Consider the following 12,506-nt stretch of genomic DNA (forward strand, 5'->3'; position numbering starts at 1 on the left):
TCTACTGGAAATGAATCTATAGCCATACCTTTTGTCCATACAACACACCTGTGTGGAACTCCAGATGCATTAGACTTGGTACGATATCTGTGTACGGATGTAGCTCATTTTATGGATTAGAACGGTAATCTATTACAGCCTGAGGTGTACTGAAAAAAATTCAAGTTAGTATGCACTGCTAAGAGTTATAAAACATTGACAAGAGCCATCTGGGTCCCTCTGAGATCAATGATTAAAGAAGACACTGTGTACTCTAGGACTTCTCCCAGACTGACAATAATTGACTTTTGTGATAGCAGGTGCACAAACAAAGTTATCAGAAATATTTTATTAGACAAAATGTATCATAACCCAGTAAAAAGGAATTATATCCTGAGGAAGCTCAGGTGTTGCAGAGAAATATGTTTCACTTCCTCTCCTAAATGAGATTTACCCAACTAATGAATACATAAAGCTGAAATTTTATTTGGATGTGAACTCTGGTTTACAAAAGATATTGAAAGTGTGGACCTCATGATTCTATTTTTATTCATTTAATTTCTAGAACAACGTGTGAAGCTGGCTGCAGTCCAGGCTGCTTCAATGCCCACATTTAACAATGACTTAAATTAAATTTGAAATTATTATCAATCAATCCTAAATTGGATTCAATTATCTGGATTGTGGTATCATTAGGGATGTCTTTTATTCACAAATACTTGCATTCAATTTTTAATTTAAACCATGCATAAACATGGCTGGTTATTTTAAGTTTAATGCACCGTTTGAGTGTCTAGTTTCTTTTTTTTTGTACACTGGTTTTGTACATAAATATTCTTAGTGCCTTATTTCACTGTGTGGTTGTTCATAAAGAAAGTTGTCTAAAAACTCCGCTTCCCGTTAATTCCATTGCACAGATATTGACTGCAACTCACGTAGAACACCAGGAGAGGGCGCTCAAGATAGTGTTGTGGGTGACTGGAAGTAAAGGCATTTACAAATACTTCTAAGACAGAAAATGCCACATATAATTTCAGTTTTCACTAAACGGTATCGATAGTGCGTTCGCATTGAAATAAAAGTTCATTTTTTTCTTACAGGAGAGTATAATTTGCAGATAAAATTCTAGCATTCTGTCAATGTTGCTGATTGGTTAGTTAAGGATTTACGACAAGATAGACTCCCTTGACGATACCCATTAATAAGCCTCTACTAGTAATGAATATTTGATTTAGAAGCGTATTTATATTAACACAGGAACTTAAGCGTGTGTAAAACAAAATAAAACAAATAAGTACTTTTTTCTTGTGGTCTCCGTGGCTGCAAGCTTCATGGCTGAAATGAAAATGTCATATACCGTACCGTAAAGTGGCACACAGTGCGGTGACCTACCCAAAGTAGAAAGAAATGTACGATTTTTTTTTAAGGAATAGCTGTAAATTGTATCAGCGCCTTAAAACATTATTGGCCTTAGTGAAGGTTACTGTTTACTGCACTAAATTTGCGTTTCCTGCTCATTCTGGACTACCGCGGGCACGAGCAGAGCGGGCTCTAGACAGCACGGGTGGGGTCAGGAAATTCGATCGCGCCCCTCGCAGCCCCCTTCCCTATTGGTCACTTGGCTGCCTGTGAAGTAACCAAGCAGCCAACTGGCTGTTGATTGGTAGCTGCGTTCAACGGCTTGCACCTCATTGGCTGAAAACATTGCGCTGTCTGTGGGCTGAGAAGTTGGTGATTCTGTTGGTTCCTGGTGGTGAGTAGAGAGATTGAAGGGGCCGGGCCCATAGCGGAAAGAAATGGCGAGTATGGTTAACGAGAACGAGTGTGGAGGGGAAACACAGAGCCTTGAGCCACAGGGACCGGGCCGGGGAGCGGCCAGATGGGGTCCACAACACGCCGGTGCCCGAGAATTGGCTAATTTGTACTCGCCAGGTGAGTCGATCCTCTCCGCTGCAGCTCCGTCTAATGGGCATGTTCACCGAGTGGCGGTGTGACATAACGACGGTCTTTATTCAGTCACCAAGAAACAAACTGCTAAAACTACTAAACGAAAAGAAGCAGATTGTATTTAACTGCTCCACTTAAATGACACCGAGCAGTCGTCGGCAGTATGGGTGTATTACAGCCACGGTGCTGTCGTGACACAAGAGGAAATTATGTCAGAGTGGCTGAATTTGTTTTCGAGTGGCTGTGCTGCTTTGACATTTCGAGCATCAGGGAGAGAGGTTATAGAAGAATACACTGCCTCTGCTTTAGGCTCAGAAACCTCGTCTGGTCACGGAGCTGCTGTGACCTTTCGTATCTGTGCTGTTGTTGGTTGCCAAGTCAGCACACACGGGCTGCAAACACAACCAAAAACTCATGCTCTGAATTGTTTGGAGAGCTCCGTCGGTCACCCTGTCAAAACACTCAGTGGTGTTTCACGCCCATCATAAAAATGCATTTTCACAATGGCAACTGAAACTAGGTTTTGCATGTGACTGATTAGAAACTTATTTTAGTTCCTGGGCCACATGCAGCCCCCGTTTGATCTTAAGTGGGCCAAACTGGAAACACTGCATTAAAAACACCCAGGAAGTCCTGTGATAGTGGTCATCTGGGCCAGAGAGAAAAGACATTTATCCCAGACAAATGTCTGGGATAAAGATCCCAGACATTTGCCACTCAAGAGAAGATATTTGTAATGCCTTAAGAAAAATGTGCAACTTCAAAAATATTCTGCTTTTCCACATTTCTTTGAGTCTACTGTCATTACACGCGCATTACATTTCTACACAGTTAAGTCACAGCAGGTAGCATGGTTTCTCCTGCATATTAAAAACCTTGTTACTGTATGATTTAGTTTATCTAGAGCTTGATTTCATTTGACGTTTTCAAACATCAGGGATAGATGTTCACATGGACAAAAAAAAAAACCCTGTTTAAAGTCTTAAAAAATGCCCCAAAAGTAGAGGCTAATGCATGGTTATTGGGTGCTGTTGATTGCTCCTGTTTGTTTTAGGATACTTTTTCATGGCAGGTTTTGGACCTTCAGTGAGAGAATATGAGGAATAATAATCATAGTATCAGTATTCGGACTCACAAATGTCAGCAAATTCCTGGAAGGAGATTTGACGAAACTGACCAAAACAAAGGCTGATGTCCGCAGGAGGGAAGAACGTCTCATCATTTTATTTGTATCTGGCAACTGGCACTGGATACATTATTAACACATAATGCACCAACACAAATGCTGGCAAACACTTAACATAGGTAATGTCGGTTAGGCAAAAGTCTAAATCAGGCCTTAGAGAGAGGGTGAGGAGACATGTGAAGGGAGTTGGGAGCAGAGCAGCTGCTCCCCTGAAAGAGCCAGCTGAGGTGGGTCAGGCATCGTTTCCTAGGTGCCTTCCCTTGGAGGTTTTCTAGGTACGTTCCTCTGGGAAGAGATCCCGGGATAGAACCAGAATTCACTATGTCATCTGCATTGGGAACGCCTTGGGGACCTGGCAGGAATGAGATATGTTACTGGAAACATAATGATGTTCTGGAATACCCAGTGCATGTCTGGAGCCACAAAAATTTGACTTAAGCAGAACAAAACTGATGAATGTTTCTCAACGTTAGGGCTTTCTTAACAGCTCAGCAAAGAGCACCAATATCACTGACTAACATTTCTGACCAAAAGCAATGCAAATTCACGTTAGGCAAGGAAAGTGATAAAACCACAGACTATGATGGAGCGGGTAGATAAGCTGCCATGTTCAGCTGTGTGTCTGGTCAATAACACAGCTGGCTCATGTTTCCTGCTTCGGCTGTTGAGTGACTCTTTGGTGGCAGAGGGGGTGAGATAACCACCATCTTTAGTGTTGCTGAATTCGCCAGTGGATTTCTGTTCATTTGTTGTGTGCATTAAATCTCATGCTTATAGTGTCTCTGGGGTGTGCATCCGACTGGTGGATGATAGGGCCACGGCAGACAAGATCTGCTGAAAGCTGAATTGATCAAATGTTTTGTGGGCTAAATTATCATCAGATCATTCTAATTGTTTTTAATGTTTTGGTAAAATCGTTATGGTTTCACAAGTGGGGCATGACAGAAAAAAATAAGCACCACAGTTTAATGGAACATACATTTGTTCGGGACAGATTTATTGGAGCGTAAGCTGATGTAAATATAAAACAGCCAGTAACAATGAGGTCACACGTTAATGAGGGTTAATGCAACAAACTAGTGTTATATTTTTTAATGAATAAATTGAAATGCTTCAAAAATGTGAGTTGGTTCAAAATGAGTTAGCGCATGCTCAAAATTTCCCCTTTGACAAATATTAAAATCTGTGGGATAAGCACTAAACTACTGAGTTTTTTTTAAAAGGAATAAGTCCTATTCACCCACTCCTTTTACTAAGATCTAGTCTTGTGGTTTCACACTGTGTTTGCTGCTTTTTTGCTGTTTTGTTTCTAGGTCACTAAATTACAGTCTTTGTGCTGTAACATGTGGACAGGTATTTCAGGCCCTGCTGCTCATTATTGTCAAAGAACAGAGGAATGCTGCCACATCAGACAAACACGCAGAGTCGTTTCCTAACCTTTGAACATCACTGGAATATCTGCACTGAAAATGCTGCACAAGTGATTGAATTTGTCACTAAAAAGCTCCTGTTTCTTGTTCTTTAAGGCAAAAGATGTCAAGAATGGATCAGTGTCATCCTCTGCTTCTCTCTCATGGCCTTCAACCTCATTTACCTCCTTGCCAATTTCCATCAGGGACATATATGGTCCATCCTGCTGGGCATTGGTAAGTACTAAATTTTAAAAAACGATGTAGTCTTCTTATGTGTTATTATTTGCTGTCTCGTTTAACAAGCTTCTCTTTTTTTCTTCTTTTCAGTGGCGGGTATCCTCACTGCAGACTTTGCATCAGGATTTGTTCACTGGGGGGCTGATACGTGGGGATCGGTAGATCTACCCATCTTTGGAAAGGTATGATTTCCCATCATTTACCTCCAAATAGTCATTTTTCAAAGGGAGCATTTTCCTTAATTTGCCACATATATGCAGGCCTTTATACGTCCATTCAGAGAGCACCACATCGACCCCACAGCCATCACCCGTCACGACTTCATTGAGACCAACGGTGACAACTGCATGCTGACCATAGTCCCTCTAGCAAACATGGCCTATAACTTTCTCACCTTCTCACCTGGTGAGTTTCGTATCAACAAAGCATTATCTCCACCGTGACAATGCTCTAATCTGATAAAAAAAATAAAACGGTTTCTTTAAGAAAAGGGCAGGAAGGCAACAGCAAACAAACTACCATGTTTGTCTTCTTTTACCTGCAGCGGAGATTTACCATATCTACCCCCTGTACTGCTACCTGTATGCACTGGCCATCTTTGTGACTCTTACCAACCAGATTCACAAGTGGTCTCACACATACTTCGGGCTGCCTCGTTGGGTTGTGTTCCTGCAGGACTGCCACATCATCCTTCCCCGCAAGCACCACCGCATCCATCATGTCTCTCCTCACGAGACCTACTTCTGCATCACTACGGGTTTGTAGTATTATTTCGTCAGGATTACCCAGACCTTTTCTCACACTACCCAACCAAACTCTGTCTACCCACTTCTACTATGTTTGCATGTTCACATGGAAGATTTGCTACATTAGGGCTTAGTCATACAGGCCCAGAGACTGGTTGTTGACCCTTTGGCAACTGCTGTGCGCTAAGGAAACGTGTATTCCCTGACCAGCTGGTAAAGGTTGCTGGCTGTTGCAGGGCGAAAACGGTTGCAAAGAGGGTGCTTCATGTCCAGGCTTGCATGACTGACTTTGGGTTGTAGTGCTTTACAAAACCTCCCAACAATGAAGCTGCACCTGTGCTGACTTACTGACAATGTGTTTGTCATGAAAACTGCTCCTTGCGCAGTTAGATTGTGTGTAAATACATGTACATTTATCTGCCAACTGCTCAAAATAAGATCAGTACTCTGTATTTAAGCCCATACTAAGTGTGTAATTAAAAATTGTCCTAAAGTTCTGTATTTAAACAGGCTGGGTTAATAATTAAGTTAATAATCTTTTTTTGTTCCACACTTGGGTCTTAAAAGTGAGTGATTATTTCACCTTGCTGTAATGCCTGATTTAAGGTATCTTCGGAACCTGTGGGCAAAAGAGAGGCTTTTTTTGATTGCAGCCCGCCTGTAGTCTGAGCAAGCTTTAGTAACATGTTTATAAACTGTCTGAGTGGAGAACAAAAAAGGAACTTATTGACCTAAATTCAATTTAGAAACCACTGGTTACCCAGAGCCCGGTCATTAACAGGAAGTTTTGATGCAGGTATAGGATATCCGGCTGCACGTGCAGCCCGGAGACATTGGCGGTTGATCGCAAAAGCAAAGTCACAGAGTAGCTGAGGGATTCTCAGTAGTAGAAATATCGGATATGGTTAGTTAGTGGAAAGGGTTATATTATTACAGATTTCCAGAGCTTATCAGAGTTAAAAAAAATAAGAATATGTTTCAAAGAAAGAAGGTTAGGGCAGGTTTTATAGTTTTCCATTGTGTGTTTATTTCTGTTGAAAGATGGGTTTTGACCCTACATCTTCATTAAGAGTGCTTCGCTCAGTGTTATGCACTGAGTGAGTGGGTCTGACTTAAGAAAGACAGACAGAATAAGGGATGTAATTAAAGATGATTTGAGAGTTAATGTTTGTTTTTTAATTCTCCAGGTTGGCTGAACTACCCTTTGGAGAAGCTGGGTTTCTGGAGATACTTGGAGGATCTCATCCAGGGTGTGACAGGAGAGAAGCCGAGGTCGGACGATCTGAAATGGGCTCAGAAAGTCAAGTAACACAGCGGGCTAACTGCACCCTACCTCAGACAACACTGGGTCCGTCCAGGCTTCTCATCCCTTTTTTCCCCCCACACTTAGTTTTTCTTCCTATGGACTTACAATCTAACACTTTCTGATGCCATAGCTTTAACTATTGCACATTGTTTTTCTTTTTTTCAAAAGGAGGGCTTTGTTGGTGGAATTTTTCATCACTCTCACACAGATAATATTTAAAAATAAATGCAATATATCCTTGAAACTTTATATATTTAACACAGCCCATCACTTTTTAGGGGTTTTGCTAAGGAAGAGCGATCATATACATTTGAAATCACTTTCTAAGGAAATCAAATATTTTCTCCACATAAAAAAAAAAAATCAAACTCAACAAAAAAAATACTTGAAAGGTTAAACTCTTTGCTTCTCCAGAGCCACAGCTGTTAATTTGAAGTGATGATGAATCACATAATATTTAGCTCAGCTTTATTTTCTGTGGATCTGTTTCTGCATCTCCACTTTATCAAGGATCTACTTGATGTGCAAGTGATTTTAGGCTTGAATTTTATTTAGGTCACGGTGCGTAGTCAGGCTGCAGTGATGTAGGACTTTTTGGAAGCTTTACCAATTTTGATATCTAAAGATCAAATTGATAAATATTACTGTTACATTTATTGTATACTTGCACATTTGGGTTCAGCTCAGCCCACTTTTGACACTCTTTAAAAGCGAGGTAAAGATGCGTTCAAGGATGATTAATATAAACAGTTTCTAAAACACAGCCATATTTAATTGTTTAATCTGGGGCGTGTCAACCCCCCCAAAAATGACTCCAAAAATACTGAGAAACATAGACGGTGTAAAAGATGGACGTAGCCACAGTGAGGTCACCCAGAAGTCAGTGAACTGCAGACTTGTTGGTTGACGACTTGTCAATCACAAATGGTCAGCTAATGGATTATTATCCTTTCTGAAACTTAGAATGAGCAAAATGTATTTAATATTTTATCTAATATGATCAGATCCATAAAAGCATTTCTTGGAGGCCATTAAAAAGAACGTATATTTAAAGCACTTCCATGTTGGCTTCATGTCCTAGGAGCTGCGTCCATCTTTTATACTTTCCTAACAAAGAGGAGATGTTACCACGAGATGCTAAAGGAAAAGAAACCCTCCCCTAAAAAAAATCAAAAGAAAAGCTAACTGCTCCTGTCGGATCATAGTGGTATTTTCAATTTCATTTGTGGATCTTTGCATGTGATCCAACCATTGAAAAAGTCATTTTCAAGCAAAACCATTTGATTTGAAAGGCTTGTAAAAATTTACAAAACTGCAGTCATCACTGATGTTAGGTCATTATAAATTTGGGGCAAATAGAAATAAATTCGGTTGTTGTATCTGCTGGGTTAGTCTGGCCCTAAAATCAGACGATCATGTGCCCTCCATGCAAACAAACCAGTTTTCAGGAAAGAGGCACATGCAGTTTTTTGTCAAGCTGCCTTACACGCCGCATATGCAGTACTTCTGTTTGTTTTTGGTTCAGCTGCAGCTCTTTTTGTTGTGATGTTGCATTGTTCTGTCATTCTGGGGTTTGTATCTCGCATGGTGAGACGCAGACACTCCAATGTTACGTGTCAGCTTTATGTGATACCGTTTTCACTCTGTGCTTCTCGCTATTGCTTGTATCGTGGAAGGAGACTGTCAGGTTCAGAGCATAACATTCCCGCTGACCAACGTTGCCACCGTGTACCTTCTCGGTAACTGACGAGCAGGCTCGGTGATTGTTTCAAGGGCTTCACTGAAGGGTGACGATCTTGGAGTTTCCTTTAAAACGTCTAGATGAGATTAATTGGTTGAAAGTTTTAATGTTTCAGTCATTGATTTGTAAATGTATTGTACAGCAATTAACTATGCATTGTAATAAGAGGCCCTTAATTATATGTCTTAACTCATCTGATTAGGTTCAAATGCCTTTCTTTTTCTATAGTTTACACATATTTGCTAAATCAGAAGAACAGGAGTTTAAAAATTTAGCTACTTAAGAAATTGCATGACAATTTTTCTTTTTTCTAATTAAGATGTCACACAGACGAAAGAATGCATGCATGCATATAGCATGTCGGCTTGTGCAAGCAATGCACTGGGTCACCAGCTTTCCTTTGAGTTTGTGCAAAAGCAGTCATGAATGGGGAGGATTGCGCTCGCTCCAGAGGAAACTAATCGTACTGCTTTTAAGAAATGACCCCAAACTTTGACCAAATGGTCCCATGTCTGAACCACCAAAGTGTTATCTTCATTCCAAGGAAATCCTGGCAAAGTTTTTCAGGCGGAAATGGGAGAAGGTAACCTTCTTAGGTTGACTGGGTTAAAGGCTTACTTGTTAAGCTTAAAGTAGACAGATTAATGATCATTACAGTTACGTTTGCAGCCAAAGTTCTGCTTTATGTTACGTGATATTCCACTTTTAGAATCCTTCATACTTGATTATATAGGATTATTTACCATAGGTCAGCAGCAGGAGTACACTGCAGACTGCATCGTGCTTGTAGAGTATTGTGAGAAGCAGTTCTGTGTGCGCTTGGTAGTGTCATTTTGCTGGTAGATGGATGGTGTGACTGCATTAAAGTTTAAGGCCCGCTTGAGTTCTACTCCTGTAGTTCTTCTTGGTCAGTATTAGGCAAAATGTTTGTGCACTGTTACACTGCGGTGAGTGAACGCGTTAGAGCCTTTGCAGACAACTTTCCAAGTGGGAATCTTGGCGTTGGCTTTGCTGGATGTTTCAGTGCTTCAGCAAGTTGCTTTTTGTGATCTTATAAAGGTAATGGCAGTTTAAAGGATGCTTTGTGCTTTTATAAATCAGCAGAATAGAAAAAAATAAGGATAGAGGGTGGAAATGATAGATATGACATGCTGTCATTCATTTGGAAACTGACAACTTTATTTTAAATATGTATGATGAGCTCAGAAGGAACCCAAACCATAATAATCTTTTCTTGGAGAAAGACTGGACATCTGTTGGTGTGTACGGCTTTCATGGTGAATAACATGGTTGTGAGTGTGGCTCTAACATGCATAAGCTTTCTTCTTACTCTCCAGATGATCTCAGGATTGTGGTTAGATGAATTAAAGTAATTGTGAAAAACAAATTCCTTTTTTTGTGAAGTTAAGGCCATTATTTCAGAAGTAAAAGTCATATACATCAGATTTTTTTTAAAATCCAGAGTAGTCACATTATCGTAGATGCTTTCTGGGATCTATTGTTACCATAAATCAGTACAGTTAACTTGGCCACTTGTTATTGAGGTAGAATTTGTGATCGAGCTGTATTTGGATTTTCCGCTTAGAGACAGTGAACTTTCAGCAGTGGATTTGAACGGTGTTTTGCGACAGTATGTGGTCAATTAAGTATTTTTTTTTTCGCACCTGAAAAATTTAGTGAGAGCAAATGAAGATGTTAGTAAGTGAGATGGGCAGTCGGAATCTCTCCTGTAATGGTCCTCGGACTTTATTGAATCGCCTTATCCTCTTGCCAACAATGTGGGAAAAGAGTTCATTGACTGACTTTAAATTGCTCATGATTTGACTCTTGCTTCTTCTGAGGTAAGGTCCATGTGGATGTTGTTGTTGTTGGTTATGTACACCGGTGGTGGGGATGGAGTTTTAGATATCAGATTAATGCCTTGATGCCTTTTTGTTGTCTTCCAGTTGGAGGACTTACAGTGTAAATAATATACTGTATTTATAAATAAACTAATAAACATATTTCTGTGTTTTTCTTTCTGTTATCATTATTATTTTTATTTAGTTTAAGGCTGGGAAAAAAGTGTATTATTTAATCTGTTTTAGGAACTTGTGACGATTTCACAGGGTAAATGGTAAATGGCCTGTATTTGTATAGCGCTTTACTAGTCCCTAAGGACCCCAAAGCGCTTTACACATTCAGTCATCCACCCATTCACACACACATTCACACACTGGTGATGGCAAGCTACATTGTAGCCACAGCCACCCTGGGGCGCACTGACAGAGGCGAGGCTGCCGGACACTGGCGCCACCGGGCCCTCTGACCACCACCATTAGGCAACAGGTGAAGTGTCTTGCCCAAGGACACAACGACCGAGACTGTCGGAGCCGGGGCTCGAACCAGCAACCTTCCGATTACAAGACAAACTGCCAACTCTTGAGCCACGATCGCCCACGTGCACAAGTACACAGAACACCACCTTCTCATACATAATAATTCTATTTTTTAACCTTGTGATGAAATTTTAAAAAGCTAATTTGTATATACAGTTTTAATTTGAGTTATATTAGCAAATCTTTTTGCAATGCATTCTTTCAAAATGTATAGTGCAATTTATTTATTTTTTACATGGGGAAAAAATCACACCAATAAAGTCTCTAAAACTTGCAAAAACTCACATATCAAACATGATACACTTAGCATTAAAGGGTTAAATCAACTGCTTGATTGTGTTTATATTTGCCTAAGTAAAGACTTTCTCACCATAACTTTTTGCAAAAAAGGTACAATAATCGGCAGCATCTGATGGTCTTCTGCCGCTGCTACAGGTACTTGCGTCAGTGGTTAAAACATCCACAATGAAAAGCGTATTAATAATTAATGACCCTGTCTGTACCTGGAGCCTGGCCCTCGACACATTTACTGCTAATCGATGCACTTCTCACAGACGCAGCTGTCATGTTACATTCCAGGCTTCTGTTTATTCCAAGCAAAACAAACACTTTAAATTCACTTATTCAATTAATCCTGTTCAAGCAGAACAGACAAATTATTCTGCACTCAGTTCGACTACACCATATTGAGGAGATTCTACAATAACAAAAGCATTCAGCAGTCATTTCATTAGGCACACCTGTTCTGCTGCTTGTTAATGCAAATGTTAACCAATCACATGGTACAAAGACAAATCTATTTAAGTGTGTAGACATGGTCAAAACGGTCTGCTGAAGTTCAAACCAAGCACCAGAATGGAAAAGAAAGGTGATTTAAATGTTGATGCCTGACGGGCTGAGTATTTCAGAAACTGCTGATCTGCTGGGGTTTTCCTGCACAACCATCTCAAGAGGTCACGGAGAACGATCTGAAAAAGAGAGAATATCTTTGCAGAGCTGCAATTTTCTGTGTGAAAATGCCCTGTTATCTCAGAGGTTAGAGGAGAGTGGCCAGACTGGTTTGAGCTGGTAGGAAACTAAGTCAAACAATCGTTTTATACAACCAACGCACAACAGAAAATAACCCAGGTGCCACTACTGTCTGTTAAGATCAGGAAACTGTGACTACAATTCACACGGGCTCACCAAAATTGGAAAACAGAAGAATGGAAAAAGAATTTGCCTGATCTAGTGTCTTGATTTTCTGCTGTCACGTGTCAGAATTTGGTAGAAACAGCTTTCAAGCATGAAAGCATGGATCCATTCTGCCTTGTCTCAACACTTCAGGCTTGTGATGTTTATCTAATGGTGTGACGAATATTTTCTTGGTACCCTTTGGACCCTTTAGAGCCAAATGAGCATCTTTAAAATACCACAGTCTGCCTCATTATCGTTGCTGACCATGTCCTTCCCTTCATGACCACATTGTATCCATCATCTGATGTCGGTTTTCCAGCAAGATAAAGCACAAAGCTCACAATATCTGAAACTGGTTTCTTGAACATGACAGTGAGCTCACTGTTCTCAAATGGCTT

At 40.3% G+C, this 12,506-nt stretch overlaps 1 protein-coding gene across 1 annotated transcript; it reads left to right on the forward strand.

Annotated features, from left to right (window-relative positions):
- Nucleotides 1–1,626: 1,626 nt before the first annotated feature.
- peds1b (plasmanylethanolamine desaturase 1b) lies at nucleotides 1,627–10,571 on the forward strand. Its single transcript, XM_086277692.1, has 6 exons — nucleotides 1,627–1,911; nucleotides 4,639–4,758; nucleotides 4,852–4,943; nucleotides 5,022–5,166; nucleotides 5,306–5,518; nucleotides 6,695–10,571. The coding sequence occupies exons 1-6, from the start codon at nucleotides 1,776–1,778 to the stop codon at nucleotides 6,814–6,816; spliced, it is 828 nt and encodes a 275-aa protein (XP_086133818.1). The 5' UTR covers nucleotides 1,627–1,775; the 3' UTR covers nucleotides 6,817–10,571.
- The last annotated feature ends 1,935 nt before the right edge of the window (nucleotides 10,572–12,506 follow it).

The sequence above is a fragment of the Aulonocara sp. 'chitande type north' Nkhata Bay genome, linkage group LG20 (assembly GCF_057382095.1).
Source record: "Aulonocara sp. 'chitande type north' Nkhata Bay isolate Kocher_YH1m ecotype deep benthic linkage group LG20, A_spYH_male_GT1.1, whole genome shotgun sequence".
NCBI classification, from domain to species: Eukaryota; Metazoa; Chordata; class Actinopteri; order Cichliformes; family Cichlidae; genus Aulonocara; species Aulonocara sp. 'chitande type north' Nkhata Bay.